Below are 23,603 nucleotides of genomic sequence, written 5' to 3' on the forward strand. Positions count from 1 at the left end.
CCCTGATCCTTTTTACTTTAATAGACACGCCCAAACCTTTCCCCTATTCATGGAGTCCTTCACTATGGTACATTTTATCCTTTCTGCACTCTTACTTACAACCTGCCTGTGGCCACTGGCTCCAATATTTTCAATTACTTGGTTTTGTAGCTCGTGTACAGAATAAAGGTCAGATCTCCAGGGACTTGACTTCATTTGAATCCCTTTCTTTGCAAGAGGCAATCCTACGATATTATCATATTATATTGCAAAACCCTTACTCTGTTATATCATAATATATAGTAGCTTAGGAAAAAGACCTGGACTGTGAATTTCAGACGGACAATCTACATAAGACAGTAATTCTTACCTATAAAGCTAGCATTGCTAATGTGGCATAAAAATGCAGTTATAAATTAGTGATGATCTCTGGTGGAGGTGTAACATAGCGGTGAGGACCATGATCCTTGCATTGTGCCAGTGTTCCGTAGTTTTTTGACTAAAATATTAAATCTTTACAAACAAGTCAACAGCTCTGATATCTAAATGCCCCGTAAAATTGCCTTCCTTTCTCAAAACCCAAGGTATATACCCAAAGCAAAAAAAAAAACATCCCTAGATGGCACAGCCTGTAATCCCCTGCCACTGGAAAACCACACAAAACCCAACTGTCTCAGAGTGGCTTCAGAAACTTACATACATAGAAAGCAAGGGAGAACTCATGGCATCCCTCCATTACAGATCATCAGTCAGGTTCCCCACATACCCAAGAAATACTACCTGACACATTTTTACAAAGAAGGGACATTGGTCAACCACCCCCCCCCCCCCCCTTCAACCTTTTGTTGCTTCCATATTGTTTATAGACTTTTCCCTTCCTCTCTGTTCTTGTCTATATGCTTTATTAGGATCATCTATTGTCCTTTGTTTTGTTTTTTTACTAGACTATTGACCTACCCGATAACAATTTCCAGTGGTGGACCCACAGTCCAATATCATTGATATTAACTTCTGATTGTAGCATGTGTATATTCAGTGTGATCCTGATTCTCCCCGCACTTAATTTACGTTGTGCACCCCACAAGTTTCAGTAAAAGTTATACTTTAAAGGAGTATGTCCATTTTTTGTGTATTAGAGTGCATTGCAAGCCCATTCAAAAACACATAAATAGTGAGTATGTCTTCTTCTTTATCAATTATAATTTCTCTTTGAATAAAAACCAGTTTAGTATGCCATGTGGTGTGTAAGTTAGCCATAATTCTACAACTTTGGTTTTCCAACTCACCCATATGAATGTCCAACTAAAATGTTCTTTTTCTTGCCATAACGCTTGAACACACATCTCATATCCTCTGCTAGAGCATAAAAGGTGTAAGCTGCCCCAATTTGTGGAGCTGCACTAGATCCGTGTCCCACCAAATCTGGGGCTACTACCTCATAGCCAAGTTTAGAGAAGAAATCAAGTTGTTCTTTCCATATATCAAGAGATCCACCAACGCCATGAATGAAGAATAGGACTACATCAGAATGTGTGCCCTTACAGCTGCTGACTCGTCTTTGGCAATCAACCAGCACAACTTTCTTTGGCTTGCGTTTTCTGCGTCTGCCAGAAGGTACATCACTCTCTTTTCCTCCTCCACCATCATTGCCTGTACTAGTGTAATCTGAAAGCTCCACCTCCAATGTTCCAGCTTGCTCTGTGTTCCCATTGCGGCAATGTAAGATTTCAGAACGAAGGGTGGCACCAAGATTTTCTATCACTAGCTGCCCATTACGATAGACAGTTATCCTCCTCTTGCAGTGAATTAGGCCTTTTCCTGAGTTCTTCACTTCTTCTACTTCCTCTATCTGTCCACCTCCAGGGCGAGAAGGCAAGATGTGTCGTACTCGTAAAACACGACCTGGCTTCACCTCCAGAAAATCGTAACCATCGCCTGTTTCTGATATATCTGCTGGACCTACAGAATTTGGTATTTTGCCTGTGAGGCAGTACATTATACGTTCTGCTATGCTGGTCAACATGATGTCTCCTATAAAATGTCAAACTGCAAAATTAGTAAAAATATGAATTTCTTTGGATACCATATACAACAGTATTAAACAACTCACATGAATTCCAAATTATTTCCTAGTTAAATTAATACTGTCATGAGTGAAATAACGGTGCTGCCATCAGTGATCAGTTTCCTTCCCAACCCTATATGTGGAACTCCTGTTGGGTTTTTATTGTGCTCTAGGGCTTTGTTGGGGACATTTATCCTCACTTCCTGTCATACTGATAACAATTTTACCACACAGGAAGTGAAAGAAAATCCACAGTTCACAGGCAGCATTGGAAGTCTGAGAAGTGTTCTAGCCAACCCCCTACTCTACCACTAGAGAAAATTATTTGTATTTCTGCCTGTGTTGCTATTGGGGATTTACCCACTTCCTATCTGGTTAAGCATTGCATGAGGACAGGAAGTGAGGGTAAATCTTGAAGGATGGCCATACACTCATACACTCTTAGATCTCTCTTAATTGGCCCCGCAGGCTGAAAACGAGAAATCTGTTGATCCCCCACATCCTAGCTAAATAGCATGGAGGAAAAATCTTTCAACAGTTTTTATCTGAATACTTGTTCTGGGTTACTGACTCATGTATTGAGTTTACTGGATCTGCATAATGGCCAGGTAGCTAGCATTTTCAAAAGAAGAACTCATGCATCTGCAACCTTCATGTTTTTCCTATGACTGATTACTTATAAACTGTATAAAAATTTATTTACAAAATAAAGCATACAGAAAGTAAATTAGACAGTAATAAAGTGCATGAGAGGCACAAACATTTCCTAGTTAACAACTGCCCTGTTTAAAAAGCAAAGCAATGCCATGAAGTTATATGAAACTTATAAGGGTGCAGATAAATCAGCAGTCAAACAAGATCAAGATTTATTAAAAAATTAGAAAGAAGAGAAGATAGGTAAAAGGAATGAAAGAAGAAGAAAAGAAGGCAAAAGGACTTAATGACGAATCAAGACCTGCACTATAATGATGTACATGACCATCATACAATATTTGTCAATGCAATGGCATATTGTGGGTTCAAGTTTGGTTCATGCCTAAAAGAATCTGTCCATCGTCAGTCTTTTTACATTTGCTAGTTAGCTTACTAATTTGATGCTAGCAGATATTAGTTGAAACAGGCGGTAATTTGGAGCAGGCAGTAAACAATTTATATAACAAGGCACGATGAGCTGAGTTGTTAACAGAACTTAGAAATCACCCTGTGCAAGACAAAAAGTATTGGTTGCCACCTGTCCAGGATTAACCCAGACAGTTCAGGTTTTGAATCATGTGTCCAGGTTTCAGGCGAACTGAAACCCGGGCACATTATTCAGACTAGGCTGTGGCTCCTCAAGTAACCAAGATAGTTACAAATCTGTTGCCTTCTGGGAGCTGTGGGCTGCTGTCTGGGGGCAGGTTCGGCATCACTAGGATGCATGGTGATGTCAGCAATAGCATATTGGCCACAAATACTGCTCGCAGTGGCACTACATTACTACTCTCCTTGGGGCATGCAAAGGTATCCCAGGCTGCTAAAGTATTTGGGTTTGGCTTGAAGAAAAGGTAGCCACCCCAGGTCAAAGACATCTGCAGACTTATAGGAGCTGAAAAGGCTTTGAGAGGAATACACAAACTGCAAAAGTCTGGGGGTGCCAAAAATGTAATTGTAAAGACGAAAAGAAGAGTGTGCAGAGAGCTGCAACCAAAACCAGTGCTAACTTGTTTCTATAGTAGAATAAAGGACAGCATTCTACATCGGGGGTTCTCCACCACCAGGCCGCAAGGGCAGAGCATTCAGCATCTACTGTGAGAAATTACAGCTTAAATGAATGAAACAGCCATGCCCCCACAGTTCACAGAGTGTAATGTGTAAACAAAGACACTTTGAAGATGCAGCCAAAAAGCTCTAGCATTGTCACATGTCACTTTCAGATCTTTCTGATTGGCTACATGTGATTGCACCCAGTGAACTGCCGGACCGTAGCTATTAAATTTTTTTATGCTGTAATTTGTGTGTGCCCTGGGAAAAGGCAGGTCCTATAATAGTGTGATAGTGCCACCTGTGTGCGTCGGGTCACAGTCAAACAGTCCTCCTCTCAGCCTCTGGCTCACCCCTCTCTCCCCCTTCCCTCTAGTTCTCCCATCCAACTCAGGTTATGCTCCCATGGCCCCCCTGTTTCAATGTTCAGGAACCAAACACTGGTGGAGAAAAGAGAGCAAGCCAAGCAGCACCTGGTTTCAAGATGTTGGCTGTATAACCCTCCCAGTCCTTCCTCCACTTCTGCACAGTTCTTTATCCCATTAGCATGGCTAGCTACAGGCTCCCAGAAGCTGCTCTCCCCTGTCTTCCTCTCCAAAAACACCTCACTTAAAGGGAATTTTTGGAATGTGTACATCACAAAAGTTATTAAGAATGTGACCAGCCAAGCAACATACATCTTATCCCACCACTACTTTTCTCTGCTGTACTCATCCCAAGGTGGTCTACTTATGGCATTTTGAAGCTTTCAATATTTTTTTCACACTTTACATATTTGCCCCCCCCCCCCACATGTCATTTTTGGTGGAACTGATGGGGGTGCAGGGAAGGAGAAGAGAAAAAAAAAGGAAGAAAATGAGAGAGTGGGGAAAGAGAATGGGAAGAAGAAAAGCGAGAGGAGAAAGAATGAGAAAAAAAAAAGTTTAAACTAGATTTAAGAAATGGTTGTCAAAATTGTTGTCATTGTCATTTAAATTACACTAATTCATATTTTCCACTGATAACTCCTTTTTTAATACATTATTAATACATGCTTTGCATTATTTGTACAAAAAGCTTCCACCACCTCTTCAATACACAGTGTTCAGTTCTTGCTCATTTGCAATGCAAATCTATTCAACAACAGACTCCATGACAAGCGGGGTTCTGATATCTTGGCAGATAAAATAGTTATGATTTAGAAGTGTCTCTTCTAGAACGTTTCCCATAAGCCATGCTGTTTGCAACATGGCACAGGTTCTATTTACCAAAAGATGATTGCAGTCATGTACCCGCAACAGCAAGGCAAGAGTGGCAATGGTGGGACACAGTGTTTACTGTTTTATCCACTTGACAACTGGGCACTTAAACCCCCCTTGTGACCAGACCAATTTTCAGCTTTCAGTGCTCTCACATTTGGAGGAAATTTACTTAGTCATGCAACACTGTACCCAAATGATTTTTTGTCCTTTTTTTCATACAAATAGAGAGTTCTTTGGGTGATATTTGATCACCTCTGGGTTTTTTATTTTTTGCGCTATAAATAAAAAAAGACCAAAAATTATGAAAAAATTTTTATTTTTCACAGTTGCTGTGATACAATTTTGCATATTATTTGGTCTTTGTGAAAGTTAGAGAGTCTACAAGCTGTGGTGCAAATCATAAAAAATTGATCACACCTGATGTACTGGTGGCCGATCTCATTTCTTGCGACCCGAACAAGCCAGGAAAGTTCAAATACCCCCCCCCCCCAAATTACCCCTTTTTTAAAAGTAGACATTCCATGGCATTTAGTAAGAGGCATGGTGAGGTTTTGATGTTGTCATTTTTTCCCACAATTCTTTGCAAAATTAAGATTCTTTTTTTCCACAAAATTGACATTGTAATAGGTTATTTCTCTCACATGGCATGTGTATACCACAAATGACACCCCAAAACACATGTATGGGGTATTGTCCAATTTTAGGCCTAACCAACCCCCATTACCCATAACCCCCTGAAATAAACAATACCAGACACCTGTATTTGGGTTTAAATGGCCATAGCAGCCTTTTATTAACCAAACATAACATAAACACTTTAAAACATTAAAACTCAAAATTACCAGAAACCATATATATATATATTGCCGAGGGTTTTTGAAGGCACCAATGTCATTAATTTTCTGTATCCGGCACACCCTTTTGCCTCTTACCCGGCCCCTAGCCGTAAATTACGCCAGCACAGAGACAATAATTGGCAAAATTCACCCAGCCGGTACAGCCACCTCTCACTTCTGCCCTCCTTAGGGCAGATCCACTTGTTTCAGTGATGGGCCCAGCCCATCTTCCTCCGAATACCTTTTACCATCCCCGCCTTCAAAAACCCTCCGACCACCGCCAGCTGCTACGACTTTAGGAAAGACAACACAAAACCAGACAAATACCTGTCAGACCCTAACTGCACTAAAATTGGGGCGGGCGGGCGGGAGAATGTCCCTAGATGGCTGTCCTGACTGCAACTGCTCTCAGGCTCCCCACACCCCACATAGCAACCCCCTAGGGACCACCCTACCACACCCTCTCCTCCACCAATGACCTTTTACTTAAGACCACACCACCTTTCTGACCTCCCCCTGCTCTTACTAACTTAATTAACCCTTATCTTGCTGGCCTTTTCTGTCCAAACCCCATCATGCAGGCCCTCCACCTACGTTTCACTATGGTTCCTGGCCTATACTTGTATGGGGTATTGTCCAATTTTAGGCCTAACCAACCCCCATTACCCATAACCCCCTGAAATAAACAATACCAGACACCTGTATTTGGGTTTAAATGGCCATAGCAGCCTTTTATTAACCAAACATAACATAAACACTTTAAAACATTAAAACTCAAAATTACCAGAAACCATATATATATATATTGCCGAGGGTTTTTGAAGGCACCAATGTCATTAATTTTCTGTATCCGGCACACCCTTTTGCCTCTTACCCGGCCCCTAGCCGTAAATTACGCCAGCACAGAGACAATAATTGGCAAAATTCACCCAGCCGGTACAGCCACCTCTCACTTCTGCCCTCCTTAGGGCAGATCCACTTGTTTCAGTGATGGGCCCAGCCCATCTTCCTCCGAATACCTTTTACCATCCCCGCCTTCAAAAACCCTCCGACCACCGCCAAAGCCGGCAGGCGTGACACCTTACGCCCGGCCGGCCCGCCACACTGCTATGGCCCTTTGAATGCCTTCCTCCAAACTCAAAAACCACATATCAATCCCTACTGCATTCAGATGTACCCCGTCACCCCGAAGGAACAGCCAAGGCTCCTTCTCCAATTCCCGGTGTCGAACGGCCAGCCCCCCATTACGTAAAAAGAACTTGGCCACTGCTTTATTGACCTTTATACGGGCCCTATTCACACCTTCCACTGACACCGCCTGCCGCCAAGTCGCTCTAGCCACCATGTCGGACCACACTACCACTGTGTCAGGGAACATGGTCCGTAACCGCAGGAAATCATATTTAATATCCCTACACAATTCCCGGGATGCCCGCAGCCCAAGGTCATTACCCCCCACATGCAGAACCAGGACATCAGGGGGCCTATCCAACCTTGCATAACGGTGAACCTCAGGGAGCACCCGTGACCATAACATCCCAGGAACTCCGATCCAGCGAACCTTCACCTGGTCCCTCGGGAAACCCAACTGGCGCCCCTCCGGCCTAACATCCGCCCTCTTGGCTCCCCAGAACACAAATGAGTGGCCCAGGATCCATACCAAACATTCCGAACCTGCAAAAGAAAATGGACATTCCAGAACCCCGAAAGGCCCTGACACGAACAGACCACAACATCACTAACACAAGACGCTAAGACACACAGAGAAACAAGGACAACCACCAGCGCCCCTGTATAAAAACCAGAGCCAACGCTAAACACCAAGCTCACAACAACTGCGGCCGTACGTACGACCTAAAACGATTTGACTCCCAACGCCCAATGCGTTTAACCAGCTCCTCCTCCGCCCCCCAGCGGAACGCCTCCGTGGCCGCGCCGATCCGGAAGGAATGTGAAGAGTAGTTCTGCACATCTATACCGGCCGCCCGCAAGCACTTGTGAAACACCGCCCCGAATTGGAAACGAGACAAGGCCGACCCATCCTGGTGGACCAACAACGGCCCGGGCCCCGACCCTCTAACGCCCAACCAATGGCTCAAAACCTGCACCGGGCATAAATGCGACCCCGGGACCGACGCCAAGACCACCCACTTACCTTTTCCGTCCCTATCAGTCTTGGAAAAGGGGATACGCATGGATAACACCTCCCCCCTGATACGCACATCATCCAAAGCCATACCCCCACCCCCTTTCTTGGATGCACTAACCAATTCCCCCAAGCGAAACGCACCAAAAAACGCCAAAACAAACGCCGTCCTAAAAAGCGTAGCCTCGTAAGCAGAAGAGCAAACCCTTTCCAAGGCCTTAACAACTGTGCCCAGCAACTGAAAGGACACAGGGCGGCGCCGGTCCCGCGCTACCCTGCCCCTGCGGTATCCCCGCAGAACCTTCTTCACCAAGGCACGCTTGGTCACGTCCTCCACCCCCGACACCTGAAAGAGAAAGGCCAAACCCGCTATTTTCTTCCCTAATGCGGATAAAGAAATACCGGCTTCCGCATTCTTCCCAATGAAGTCCAACAACAAACACACTCGCTCTGCATCCGAAACACACCCCCCTTTGTCAAAGTTCAAGCTGTTCCATTCAGCCCAAACCTTCTCATAAGCAGATAAAGTGGATGCGCACACCGACCTCTTCAGCAAACCTGCTACCGTTCGAAAACGACGTCCCACAAGAATGCCGGGCAAGGAATTCCATGCCGCTCCGCTGCCGGTGCCAACACGCGAAATCTGTCCCACTGTTGACGAGACAACGCATCAGCCACAGTATTACGGACACCTGGCACATGCACAGCACTGACAAAACAATTAATGCACAAACACTGGAAAACCAATTGCCTAAGCAGCCTGACTACCGGGGGTGATGAGGCCGACACTTTGTTGACCGCCTGCACCACGCCCATATTGTCGCAATGAAAACGCACCCGCTTGTTCCTGAATTCATTTTGCCAAATCTCCACTGCCAAAACAATCGGGAACAGTTCCAAAAGCACGAGATTACCCAACAAACCTGCCACCCTCCATGAATCAGGCCAACTAGCAGCACTCCACTGCTTACCCAAAATGGCCCCGTAACCCACTGCCCCCGCAGCGTCTGTGTACAGCTCCAAGTCCCAAGCCGAGACCCATTTGTCCATCCATACCGACCGCCCATTAAACTGTTCCAGGAACAACAGCCACACCCGAAGGTCGGCCTTGAGCTCCTTGGACAGCCGCACGAAGTGGTGTGGCGCCTGAATCCCGGACGTGGCCGCTGCCAAACGCCTACAAAAAACCCTGCCCATGGGCATGATTCGGCATGCAAAGTTCAATTTTCCCAACAGAGACTGAAGGGCACGCAATTGAATCTTGGGGCCCTTCAGAGCCTGCGCCACAGAGGCCCGCAACTCCTCCACTTTATCCAGGGGCAACCTGCACTCCATCCGGAGCGTATCGATAACAATTCCCAAGAATTTGATCGTCGTAACCGGGCCTTCCGTTTTTTCGAGCGCGAGCGGCACACCAAACGAACGAAAGATGTACTGCAAAGAAGCCAATAGGGTCTGACAAACCCTGCTCCCTGCAGGGCCGATCACCAAAAAATCGTCAAGATAATGGATTATGGAATGCAACCCGGACACGTCCTTCACCACCCATTCCAGAAATGAGCTAAAAGACTCAAAGAAAGAGCACGAAACGGAACAGCCCATTGGCAAACACAAATCCACAAAATACTGGCCCTTCCACTTGCATCCCAGCAGCCTCCAGCTGCTGGGATGCACCGGAAGAAGGCGGAAAGCCGACTCAACATCGGTTTTCGCCAAGAGCGCCCCTTTTCCAAACCTGTGGACCCATGCTACCGCTTTGTCAAAAGAGGCGTATGAAACCGCACAAGACTCCCGGTCAATGCCATCATTGACCGACGAGCCTTTTGGATGGGAAAGATGGTGAATCAACCGGAAGGAATTAGGTTCCTTCTTCGGAACCACCCCCAGCGGCGAAATGACCAGGTCCGCCAGGGGGGGCTCCCCGAACGGACCAGCCATCCTTCCCAAGGCCACTTCTTTAGCCAACTTCGCCGACACCACCTCTGGGTGTTGCCACGCAGACATCAAATTCCTAGGAACAGGCGGGACCGTCGCTAACTCGCTCGGGATGACAAAACCAAAAGAAAAACCGCGCCACAACAAATCCGCCGCCGCCCTATCCGGATATCTACTTAGGAAAGGGGCCAATCTTGCCACTTTCACTGGCGTCCTCCCTCTTTCCAGTTTCACCGGATTTTCCTTTCGCTTTGCTAAAACACTTGGAGAATGAGTGCGAACCCCCGCAGCCGGAGCATTCATGCCGGAATCGGCAGGTACCTCCAAATTTGCAAGTCCCGTCATTAAACTGCCAGCAGTAACCTTTCCGCTTTCCGGCCGATGACGACAAGGTTCCTGCAGCGCCACCAGCCCCCCCTGAAAAGGGGGGACCGGACGGTCTCGCCTGTGTCATCAAACGCATCCACAAGCTAATGTCCTTGTGGTCCCACCGAATAGAAGGCCTCACTGCCTTCCGCTGTCGGAATTGCTCGTCATAGCGCAACCACGACAACCCCCCATACACACGCTGCGCCTCCCCGATCGCATCGGCGTAGCAGAAAAGGGCCGAGCATTGCTCCGGCGCCTTTTCGCCAATCACACTTGCCAAAATATTAAACGCCTGTAACCAATTCCCAAACGTTCGGGGAATCAGCCGGAACCGCCGCTTTTCCTCTTCCTCCCTTTTGCTCTCATCCGGTCTAACCTTATCCAGGTTAAACTTTTCCAGAGGCAAAAGGGAAAAAATCTCAACATACTCACCCCGCCAAATCCGTTCCTTCACGTCCTGCTTCAGGTGAGCACCCAGCGGGCCCTCGAAGCACACATATACTTCGCACCTGGCCGCATCCGCCAAACGTAAACCCTCAGCCTCGCAGGACCCGTGCGCCACTGGCACCTGACCCTGTTCCGCGGCCTGACCCGAGCCCCCATGCGCCCCACCAACAACCCCTTGCAGTACTAACCCACCCGGGGAAAGCGAGCACAATCTCTCCCCCTCCCCGAGGCCCGCAGCAGACTGGGCGCTGATGACTGCAGCCCCATGACCGCTTGGAGCAACCGTGGGCACCACCCCCCATGCCCCCGCAGGGCAAACCCCGCTCGCAGCACCCCCAGGCGCTTCACAGCGGGCCAACGCCTCGCTGAAACCAGCCAAAAAAGCGCGCAAAAACCCCGTCACACCCCCCTCAGCAGCAGCCGTCCCCGGCAGCGCCTGCTGTGGAACCCCCCGGAAAGCAACCTCAGACCCCTCATGTCCAGGTGCCCCCTCGGCTGACACACAGCCAGGAGAGCCTCCCTGTACAGCCTGCTCCTCCCTCCCCAATACAGACATTACAGGCATCCCTTTAGACACAGACATAACAGGCAACACATTAGACACATTAGACACATTAGACACAGACAGATATGACAGTGCACACTCACCAGGCTGCCCCTCCTCCGCAGCCGCAGATCCTGAGCCAGGCCGACGTTTTGCACCTCTGGGCTGGGTGTCCTCGTCCGACGAAAGCTCCCCCTCCGAACGGATCTCCGGGTCAGCTGGAGAGCCCCGGGCACAGCGCATCTGCGGCGAACGTCCCCTGCGGATGACGTCACTCCCCGCCGTCGCTCCTTCCACGGCGCTTCCTCTCTTCTCCCGCTGCGCTCTCTGCATCCGCTCGGCTCTGTGAGACTCAGCAGGCACGTCCCGGGCCACTGCACGATCGGCGGCCTTGGCTCCCTCCGCACCTCCGCTTCTCCGCTGGCCAGCCCCGGCCGCCCCAGGTAACAAGCCGGCGCTGGGTGACCGTCTCCTCCTCCGCTGGGCACCGCTGCTGACGGGCAAGGCCTCAGCAGATGCCGGCTGGTCCGGGATTACAGAAGAGGGGGGGCACAAGCGGGCCAAAGACCCACAGCGCCCCCCAGGGGCACGCCTCAGATGGGGATTCCTCCCAGCCCCCCCGGCCCGCGAGGGCGTCCTCTTAGGCGCGGAGGCTGAAGGGTCCTGAACAGGGCTCCCAGAGCGGCGACAACCCCTTGGGGTCAATTGTGGGCTCAGACGCTCAGGAGGCCGTGACCTCCTAGCACGTTGTCGGACAGGGGCAGACGTGTTAGCCACCTGTCCTGACCCCGGCAACATACCCTGTAGTTGGGCACGCAGCCATTCCGGCCCGTTGGTGACCGCAGCCTCTCTAAAAGTTGACAGCATAGCCTCCAAATCCTCCATACCAAAAACTAACTGCTAGCTGAGAAAAGAGAATGTCCCTAGATGGCTGTCCTGACTGCAACTGCTCTCAGGCTCCCCACACCCCACATAGCAACCCCCTAGGGACCACCCTACCACACCCTCTCCTCCACCAATGACCTTTTACTTAAGACCACACCACCTTTCTGACCTCCCCCTGCTCTTACTAACTTAATTAACCCTTATCTTGCTGGCCTTTTCTGTCCAAACCCCATCATGCAGGCCCTCCACCTACGTTTCACTATGGTTCCTGGCCTATACTTTCTGCTACTCCTCCTGAGTATTACTTTTTCACAGCCTGGCCACATAGAGAGGCCCAACATGCAGGGAGCACCATCACGTGTTCTAGGAGCATAAATTACACATTGGACATTGATTGGACAAAGTAAAAAGGGGGGGCAGTGCCATCATTCTCTGGCTCAAACAGAGAATGCTTTGCATTCATTGAGAAACATGCAGTGACCTCCCATGTGTACTATGCAGCAGGGTTGCCACTCGCCATGGGATTCAGAAGACAGTGATGGTTACTGTAGTAGAAGTTAAAAAAAATCCTCCATGAAAAAAATGCACTCTTTAATTACCAGAAGTCTTTTTTTTTACTAAACATTTTACACTTCGTTCACACTGAACATGGCTTTGAAATCGTGCCACTTCATCTGAACTAGCACGATTTCAAAGCCGCATTTCAGTCTGACTTCGGTGGGTGACTTAAAAGACAACTGTGCGGGTTCATGCACAGATGTCTATTGAAGTTGCCTCCGAAGTCGCCAAAAGTAGTGCAGGAACTACTTTTGGAAATCGGTGTGGCGCCGCAAAGACGGTGCCATTGCCGGCAACAGGCTATGATTTGACCTGTCGAATCGCATATCAAATCACGCTGATATGAACGAGGTCTTAATCCAGTCTCTCAACTGTTGTATGGCATTTTAAAAAATAGTTTAACTAAAATTACAAACAGAAAAATCAGCATAAGGGACATAAATTACAGTTAGTGTAATGTGTGCTCCTGTGTTGATTATTCCTCTTTCAATAAAAATCTTCCTCTGTCCTAAAGCCCAATCCCGCCACCGCAATCTTCCAGTGCAGCAAGGGTTAATATAGCTAAGGGGCTGTCAGGAGCACTATAAGAAAGCTCAACTATGCCCACTCATTCCTGCCAGATCTGCTATTCCTAGATGCCATTCTACAGCTTGTATTAATGACACATGACTTCTGGGGACATGCAGATAATTGAGCTCCATCCTCTCCATTCATAGATCCTGTGTCATTCATAGGAGCCATAGTACAACTTCTATGAATGGTGGATCTGGCAGGAAAGGATGGGCAAAGTCAGGGGGCAGGACAGAGGAAGGTTTCTCCTAAAGGAGAAGAATCAGTACAAGGGACATTTCATACTAACTGTAAGTTATGTCCCTTGTGTTGATATGTTGTTTTTCATTTTACCTAACCATAAGTTTTAAAAGCCAGTGTGAAGAAAAAGTAGTAAAAAAAAAAAAAAAATATGGGGCTAGCCAAATATATTCCGTATATAAATACTTAATGGTTTGTGTAATTGGGAGTGTTGCAATGGTGTATCCTTTGCCTAAATACTTAGTGCTATAAGGAGTCCCTTTTTGACATTCAAGAAACTTGGATGCTTAAAATACTTTATTTTCTATGTAGCTATTTCTTGACTCTGATATTAAGGCACCTTGCACATGGGGCTATCCAGCTGCTGTGCACCCTACTCTGCATATTAGTGTGCCCAGGAGGTACGCCAGCCCTGCTACCTGTAGCCTTTCAAAGTCTATTGCAGGGTGCAGATGGAGGGGGCGGAATACTGTACTCACATTTAGGGCCCTATGCATTCAGGGACACACAGCAGGGAGGAACCCACAGCAGCACAGATAGCAGGGTGCCTACAAGTGAAACTCTCTCACTCTGAGGGCTTTAGATATATAGCATTATATATATCATATCTTCAGTGGGTCCCAACATCTCCTGTCATGTGTGACATATCCGTTGTATCATACTCCATTAAACACAACGTTATTCGATCGATCCTGCGATCCTCTGTTGACCACATTTGTTCTGCCCTTTTTTACAATTCCAGATGACAGTGCAAGAACTAGGATTGTGAGCTTGATTTGGAATTAGCTGGTGGACAGATTAAGGCTGGCCATACATTATACAATTTTCCTTTAAGCCCCATACACACTATCAGTTTTCTTCTGAGTTTTTCCTTCAGATTTACCAAAACCATATAATATGAGGTCAAACCTTAGGAGTTTCCATTTGTATGCAAAAAGGCAGGCCCTTGTACTACATGGTTTTGGTAAACCTGAAGGAAAAAAACAGCAGAAAATCTGTGTATGGGGCATTATAGTTCCCAAAATTAGGTCAATCCTAAACACTTTCAATTTGTATGCAATCAAGTAGGCCCTTGCACTACATCTAAATCTAAAGGATATTGAATAGGAAAATTGTATAATGTGTGGCCAGCTTTAGAAAAGTTTTAGTTCTAAATAAATTAGGATATAATTACATGCACTTATATATAATAATATCTATCTATCTATCTATCTATCTATCTATCTATCTATCTATCTATCTATCTATCTATCTATCTATCTATCTATCTTTCTATCACTTTAAATTATTATAAAGAAGCCAATGGAAATGGGGGTATACAATTCTTTAGTATTCTCAGCAAGCAACTTATTGTATGAACAAAAGATACATTAAAAAAATGTATACCATCTGATTATATCCAAGCCCAACTCCAGCCAGTGGGGATAGACCACACAGGTATGAAGCTGATTTATATGCACTCTCCTGTGTTTTTCTATTGATTTGTAAAGGTGCATTGTCATATGTTGTCAGACATGTCCTGGCATTCCCATCAAAGCCGCTATAACTCACGAACATGACTAAAAAGAAAAACCTGACACTTTTTTGGCCAAACACATTTCCTTGCGGTGAACAGATGTGAACTAGCACAAATTAAAAACAATGGTAAACCTGTGCACACATGTTAATATGAATTAAACTGTGTGAGTAGGTCTGAGAAACATTTAGGAGGTGTGCTTTCAAGTACCATAGACAGTATATCCAGCTCCAGCTATAGTGAATTTGTGGCTGGACTATGGGCATTCACAGATGTTATTAACAAGGAGTAGATAAGGACTAAAACAAGCTGTCACTGACCACTGCAGCTGCAAGAATTGTGAAGCAATCCATTCTTGTCACTCTAGGTTAGTAAGGCCACTTTCACACTGAAGTGTCAGGTTTATTAGCGGTAAAATGGCGCTAGCGGGGGGCTTTAATATCAGAAAGGGTTAAAAGCGCCCGCTTAGCACTGCTTTCAAATCGCTTTTAAGGCACATTGAAAGCGGCGCCTATTCATTTTAATGGGCAGGGGCGGTGGAGGAGCACTGGAGCTTTCACACTGGTGCTGCAAAAGAGGCAGTTTACAAGCACTTTAAAGGTGCTATTTTTTGCGCAAAAACGCATGTAAAGCACCTCAGTGTGATAGTGGTTTTAGGGGTTGATTTAATAAAACCAAAGAATGTAAAATCTGGAGCAGATCTGCATACAAACCAATCAGCTTGCAGATTTTTTTTTTTAATCAACTAATTTCAATTATAACTGTAATATCCACGTCACCTCCCCCACTGTAATATCCACATCTCCCCTACGATTGTTTGCTTGCTTACCACTACACAGGCAGGCAGATCCACGAGCAGTTGAAACGGGTGATGATGACGTCAGTGCGTCACTCACCTAGGCCGCCGGTGTACCAAGATGGCCACAGCTCCGGAGCTAGGCCGAATCTGCGGCCTTTCCTATGGGCTCAATCCTAGGATGGGCACACCACGCAATCCGCGGATTGAGAGGTGAGAGCCAGATGCAGCCATCAAAAGAGCCACATCTGGCTCGAGAGCCATAGGTTCCCTACCCCTGCTTTAAGTGATACTTAAGTCTAATTTTTTTCAGTAAAAATAACAAACATGTCACACTTACATGCCCTGTGGCTTGCTATGGGGACAATTGAGCCAAGTCACAGCTCCCTGTGTCCATTCAGACATGGAGCCGCAGCCTGGCCGCACCCCCTTTCTCTGCTCTTTTGCTGACTGACTTTGGTTGGCAGCAGCGGGAGCCCATGGCATCATGCTGCGGTCTCGCTGGATCTAGATGGGGCTCAGATAAGTATTAGAGGGGCTGCTGCACACAGAAGGTTTTTATCTTAATGCATTCCATAGAATGCAATATGATAAAAACACCTTCTGTCTTTACAATCAATTTAATTGAACAACCTGATGTTAGAAGCTGATTGGACACGCAACTGACCGGATTTTGCACAGTCCTTCGGAAGTTCGCCCCCCCCTCCTCTTTCCTCCGCCGGCGGCCTAGATAGAAAGCTCAGCGCAGCAGTAGGGAATCAGTTTCCTTTACCAGGAATGGCGGTGGCAGCACCCGGGAGTCGATCCGAAAATCGGCTGGGATGCTGACATCGCAGGCTCCCTGGATAGGTAAGTGTCCATAAATTAAAAGTCAGCAGCTACAGTATTTGTAGCTGCTGAATTTAAATTTTTATTTCCCCAAGCGAAACTCCTCTTTAAGTTTAAACCCCTATTTGACCTAATAGTATATGTAAATTTAACAAATACATTTCAGGCCACTAACCACCCCTTCCTCTCACCCACCTCTATCTGATTGCTGGATCAAAAAAAAAAAAAACACAACTGTATCTAAATACCCTTTGTTACCCTTTCTTAAAAAAAATCTGTATCCAAATAGCCTCAAAGTTAAACTAAAGGCAATAAAACCTACCTTAGTTCCAATGGTCCGATGCCTGTGAGGGCATCTTCTTCCTTTGGCATCTTGATTGGCAAGCACAGGAAGGCCTCAGCCCTGGCCATGCACAGGAATGCAGTCTCCCAGGCACACAGATACTGTGCTGCAATGTAAACCAAGCTGCACATGCCAATCTCAGCGTACATTCTACAAGGGATTGTGAACAGGCAGGTAGGGGTATTTTAATGCAGAAGAGACATCATGTCTCGTCTGTAACAAAGAGTCTGCCTGTTTGCAATTTTATTTCAACTTTAGCACCATTGTAAGCTGCAGTCACTAGAAACAGCAGCTCTAAGCCCTTGTACACACGGTCGGAGAATCTGTCGGAATGAGTCTTATCGGACCGTGTCGTCAGATAATCCGACTGTGTGTGGTATGCATCGGACTAATTCTGTCCGAATCTCCGTCCGACCCAATTTTCCAACATGTTGGAAATATTTCTCGACCAACTGGGCCGGACGGACCTAATCCGATCATGTGTAGAGCATTTTCATCGGACCAAGTGCCACGCATGCTCAGATCAAATTCCTACATCAAAGCTATTGGCTACTAGCCTGAATGTAGTCCCATCGTAACGAAATTATGTCATCACGTTCTGAAAGATCGGATTTTTCACCAACTTGGCCCGACCGTGTGTATGCAACAGTTTCGGACACAATCCGTCGGACTAAATCCAACGGGCAAAAACCGACGGATTTGGTTGGCAAAATCTCCGACCATGTGTACGTGGGCTAAGTCTTCTCCTCTTCTGTCTACATCCTGCTTGGGTCCTTCTTCAGATGTACACCTCTGTATGATGTGGACATCTCCTACTAAATGTCCATCAGCTGGGGATCCCTCAGGATCCTGAAGAACACCGACATCAGCAAAGGGGAGTGAGGGAAGCAGAGGTCTTGGGCTCCATAGCTCTCCTGGATTCTGAATCTGTGGCAATGTGGGACCTGGACGGGGGGAATTAGGTGGTTATATCTGGTTTCACAAGGTAAGGGGAAAAAAGCCTAGTAGTATGTGTAAGGGGTGGCTGGGAGGTACGTATAGATGGAAAAAATTGCTTTTTCCCAGAGTGGAGTTTTTAACAATAATTGCCACTGTCATTGTGGACCAAGAACATTGCTAGAAAGATCAGGAAAAATCTAGTAACATTTATTCTTAACTAGCTCAATTTTTTCGCATTCACCATTTAAGACACATCAGCAGATCAAAGCTCTTTATTATAGCCCTGCCAAGCTACTTCAATAACACTTGTGGATGGGTGCTGTTACAGAAATGGTGTTGCCATGGTGATGGAATACAGCATGTATAGCTCCAGTTTCCAGGATGAGGACCACTTGGCCTGAACAGTTCTTTTTCGTGACCTACTTATTACTAGCATCAGAAACATTTAACCATTGATTGAAAAGCGCATCTTTAACAGTGCCATTTATTTCTTTCCCATTACATATATTATATAATAACCACTAGACTTACATGGTTTTTGTCCTATGGTGCAAATGAAACAATTGCATTTTATAATTTGGTAAGTATTATAAACAAATGGTTGTAAACTGCCCCTAATTCCCTATTCTTATCAGTAGGTGAAATTGGTCAAATAGGGTTGATTTACTAAAATTGGAGAGTGCACAATCTTGTGCAGCTGTAGCCAATCAGCTTCAAATTTCAGCTTTGAAAAAAAATCTAGAAGCTGATTGGTTTTTATGCACAGGAGATTTTGCACTCTCCAGTTTTAGTAAATCAATCCCTATGGGCCAGTTTATGTATTTGTTTAATAAAAGGCCATTGCACTAGCATTAATAACCAAGACTGGTGCAATGTTCAAAGCCCATACATTGATATTAATGACCTAGAAAATTGTAACAGTGCATATAATATATTAAAATATACTGTTATCCAGGGCTTATATTCAGACATACTTTCATTGCATATGTATCAGTCTCCCCGACTTCCAAGGGCCTGATGGTGACCCCTAGAGCCAGGGAGAACTGACATTCCTCCTCAGGGTGCAGGTACTAGGCATAGTGGGTGTGGCGCAAGGTGAAAAGATTGGGTGCTAGTCACTTTTTGTAAAAATGAACAAAGAGTTTTATTTCTCTTAACAGGAATAGTGGGAGAGAGGGTTAGGGCTCAGGACACCCTTAGGCAAATGCAATAGCAATTAGGCAGACAGCAATACAGATAATGAGCCTTCAAGCTGAATGCAGCAATCTGTATCTTGTAGCAATTGCTGTCTCCTATAGCAACAACTTCTCTCACAGTATCCTACTGTAGATCTTCCAACTTAACTCACAGTATCCCACTGTAGATCTTCTGTCTTTAATCACAGTATCTGACTGTATTTACAGAGGAAAGAGACTACAAATTAAACTCAGATTTAGAACAGAAATCAGTGGATCAAAACTTCCAATTAGCCAGCCTAGTTACCACCTAGCATAACTAGAATTATTAGCAGCCCTGTTTAGGACCACAGTGCTACACATTTAAATCTTGCTGTGGAATGCCAAGAACCACGACTAGCCACTGCTAATGTTCGTAATAGTGACACTGATTTAATCTCCAGACGAAAAAAAATACCAAATTCTCCCACCCCGCAACAATTTCTAAGAAAAATAAACAAACCCTTAACCCTTTTTAATTGAGTATTTCTAGCATTTTGCTTAGTTTTTTTTTATGGGGTCAGGAGTTATGTTGGGTTGGAGGGGCTAACCTTAGGCAGTGGTTGGGGCTGGCATCAGTGGTAGTTTTTAAAGGCACTGAAAGTGAATGGGGCGAGAGAAAAGGAGACTGGAGGTGAAATGCACATGGAGAGAGGTGAGGGGAAGTAAACAAGAAAACAAGACAGAACAGCCTCACCGTTGCAATACCGATTGTAACTCTGGCTTCTGGTTGCTTCAGTACCACACTGATTACAACTCTATGCAAGTTTCTAGTTGCGTTTGTTATCGCACTGATTATGTATCTGTGCATGATTTCGGTTGCATCTGTACCATACTGATTATGTATTTGTGTACATTTCTGGTTGCATCCGTACCATACTGATCATGTCTCTGTTTGAATTTCTAGTTGCGCCAGTACTGTATGCTCCCGACATGTGCATTTGTGTTCGTACGTGCGTGTCCCTTTTTTTCATTACACAGGGGACAAAAAGTCTGCTATGTGATGATTGTTACGTGACAGGTTTTCTTTTAATGAGTAATGTCTCCTCTGGGCTCCACTGGATGCATTGCAATGCAGATCGCATTACAATACATCCCTTCCCAAGTATGCTAGCCTGGGTAAGTGACAGGGTAACCCAGAAGTGACACAACTGGGTCACCAACAAGAAGGGGAGGAGAGACCCATGAGTTTGATGGCCTAGTTCTATACCCGTTTAGGCTACTGTGATTGGGGTAGTCTCCATTAGGTATGTACCCTTCCTCATGATGTAACAGGCAATAGAACACTGATCTTCACACAAATTGTTATTGACTTTATTACCCTGAGATTGGTACAGTTGATACTATTTTTTGTGTATGCATAACATGTGTTCTGCTCATTAGTTCCACTGATTGCGGTACTTTTGTACTGGTGCTTGCTTTATTACTTGTAAAACTCCAATAATTTGAAGGTAAGGAGGGGAGGAGAACGTGGATGCTGTTACAGAAATGGTGTTGAACCTGCCATGTCAATCCTGGCCTGCAGATGGACAATCGGAGCCCAGAATATATAGCGCACACATGGGGGGCATGTGTGCCGGTACCAGGGGTGTGTGGAAGCAATCAAGTGGCAGCGCAGCCACCCAAATACTTTCATCTGACAGGCAGGAGTCTGCCTTCCATTCTTGCACACAATCCCGGTGGCTACAGCCCCCCGTCTGTACTGTCCTGGCAACGAATGGGTTAAAAAAATTAAAAAGAAAGAACTTATACTGACAGGCACCGCTCTAGGAATGGCACCTGTGGGCACATGCCTACAGTGTTTAGTGGAAAATCCGGCTCTGTGCACAACTGACCACCCTGGTATGTCTCTATCCCGCTTTACAGCAATGCAAACAAAGAGCTAAGTAGAAATGCATTAACCTATAACAACATATTAGCAATCATTGCCTTATGTCATTGTCTTGACTACTCCATACTGATGAAATAAAATGTGCTAATATGGTTTATGGTAGTTTGTACATTATCAGTGCTCTTTTCTATGTTAATAAAAGCAATGTAAAGTCAAGCCCCTGCAAACAGTCCAACAACAGTGCGGGAAAAAGTAAAAAATGTAAAAACATTAAATACCCAATTTAAAACTCACCTGAACATCAGCGATTTATGACATCCTCTGATGAATCAAGTTAATTTTAATTAGCCAAAGACACTGTCAAGAACAGGAAGGGGACATACAGCAGTGACACCAGCTGTATGTGGGTCGTCATGTACATTTGTACTGCATTTGCAGGAGCACAGAGAAGGGTGTCAATGCTCTCCTGTCTTTAAGCCAGTGCAGTAAGCTTTGCCACTGTTAAAAAAGGAAGTGGCATTCTTGCTGTGCATTCTGACATGATCAACAGGTAATATAAGTTGAGACTACAGAGGGAGGAGCCTAAACATGGTGCCAGCAGAGAGCTCATGCTAGAGAGCTCACGCTAGGAGCTCCAGGCTTCCAGGCCTAACCACTCCACAATGCAGCGAATGGGGCAACTGTAATTAAACCCCCTTAAGCCACATACCTCTCGATTGTGACCCTGCTGCCCAGGGGATCCTGTGTGGAGAGGAGAGAGGATGGTGAGCCAGAGTGAAGCAGAGCAGAGCAGTGTAGGCTTGGTGTGTGGGTTGATCCGAGTGAGGATGGAGAGGCTTGGCTGGAGCCGAGGCCTGGACCTGGAGAGTAAGGTCGGTAAAGCTCAGCTGCACTAAACGGCTCTTGGGGGAAACCAGAGGCGACTTCTCAAGCTCCCAGTAAGATAGCCTGCAGCTGGACCAGCCAAATTGACAGGGACTTGGTGTGAGCACAGGGACCTGGTCTTGGCGGGAGATAGAAGCAGAGTATTGAACCGGGAGCCAGCCACCCAGCAACCCCCCCCCACCCCACCCCTAAAAGAGAAGAGAGGAAATGTCAGCCAGGAGCAAGACCAAGAAACCAGAAACCGACATCAACTTGACAATACGTCCTCAGATCCGCATATACCTCAGAGCGGGGAACAGAAGTGGTGAGTGACCCCTTATTGTTTTCACTCATAGACTTATAGACCGAAATAAAAAGAGCATATAATGCTGAAAGACTGTCAGTACACTAATATTAAACAACAAACAACAAACAGATGTGGAAGTTAACAGAAGAGGAACACATAAAAGGGGGGACAAGAAAGGAGAGTGGAAAATAAAGAAGAAATTCTAACATGCGGGGAAGAACAGCAAGAGGAGGGGCAGTGGCAAAACTACCTAAAATAAGCTTAAGCCCAGGCCCTATAGAAAAATATATGTCCCAAGAAGGGCCCTCAACAAGGAACTCGCGGAAGACAAGGAGAAGCTAAAGAACAAAAGGACAAAGTAGACTATCATCTGACACTATTATATTATAGTATACTCGGTCAGTCATGAATAGATCAAGAAATTGAAAATTATATGGAGAAGGGAGACCACAAAAATAGAAATGGCATTCATGTTCGCCACCCTAGAAAGTTCTTTAAAAAATGAAATGGTGCAAATACATAAGGACATGGGGTATATATTGTAACGAGTGGAAGAGGCAGAAAAAGACTGGACACGTCTACACAAACCATAAAAAATCTAAAAGGAGAAATGGAAGTCTTAAAGAATGGTCAAAGGGAGTTAGCATATAAACTGAAAGACCAGGAAAATAGAGACCAAAGGAAAAACCCGAGAATCCGGGGCCTACCAGAGTCAACACAGGGAGAGGACTTAATAGGAAAGATACAATCTGAGGTTGGGGGGGACAAGATAAAAAAGGAATTGAGGAAGACTTGAATAACTATTGGGCGCCAGACCCACATCCCAACGCAGGGGAGAGGGTCAGGTGTGGGTGTCAGATAGAGCATCACCTCAGGGCAAAAGAGCAGACAGTCATAGAGGGCCCAGAGAGGTACAACAAGATCCTGCTCAAAGACCAGGAGAGGGTAAAAAAAAACAAATGGGGGGGGGGATATGGTCCTAAAGAATAGGATCACTAGGTGGGGGATATGGAAGAAGAATATATAGTGCCAAAGATGTGGAATGTTTTTTTGTTTTTCTATTTTTCTTGTCTCTCTCTCTCTGGTCCTAGGTCTGGGTCCCTGTCTCCTAGCCTCAAGGAGCTCCCCTGAACTTCGCACTTGCCTTCGGACGTGGGTGGAGGGTTGGAGAGGAAAGGAGATGGGGAGAAGAGGAAGAGAAGAGATAAAATGATAACATTACATTTTTTAACATATGTTAGAGGGCTAAACACCCCGGAAAAAGACATAAGGTTTTAAAAGAATTGAAACGGTACTCAGAAAGTATAATATTTCTACAGGAAACACATTTAGCATTAGACTCAAATATAAAGTTATATTCTAAATTCTATCCAATGTGGTATTTTGGGGATTCCTTCACTAAAAGAGCAA

The 23,603-nt window shown here is 45.7% G+C and overlaps 1 protein-coding gene across 1 annotated transcript in view; it reads right to left on the reverse strand.

The window, feature by feature from the left end:
• The window catches only part of ABHD8 (abhydrolase domain containing 8), a 44,004-nt gene that overhangs the window by 9,794 nt on the left and 10,607 nt on the right, over positions 1–23,603 (reverse strand). Inside the window, exon 2 of the mRNA XM_077475420.1 lies at positions 1,266–2,010. Within this exon, the coding sequence (XP_077331546.1) occupies positions 1,266–2,002 (737 nt within the window). The 5' untranslated portion in view covers positions 2,003–2,010. The remainder of the gene's footprint in view (positions 1–1,265; positions 2,011–23,603) is intronic.

Source organism: Lithobates pipiens, unplaced genomic scaffold, assembly GCF_037356315.1.
Source record: "Lithobates pipiens isolate NorthernLeopardFrog02 unplaced genomic scaffold, aLitPip1_a1.2 Scaffold_13, whole genome shotgun sequence".
Classification (NCBI taxonomy): Eukaryota; Metazoa; Chordata; class Amphibia; order Anura; family Ranidae; genus Lithobates; species Lithobates pipiens.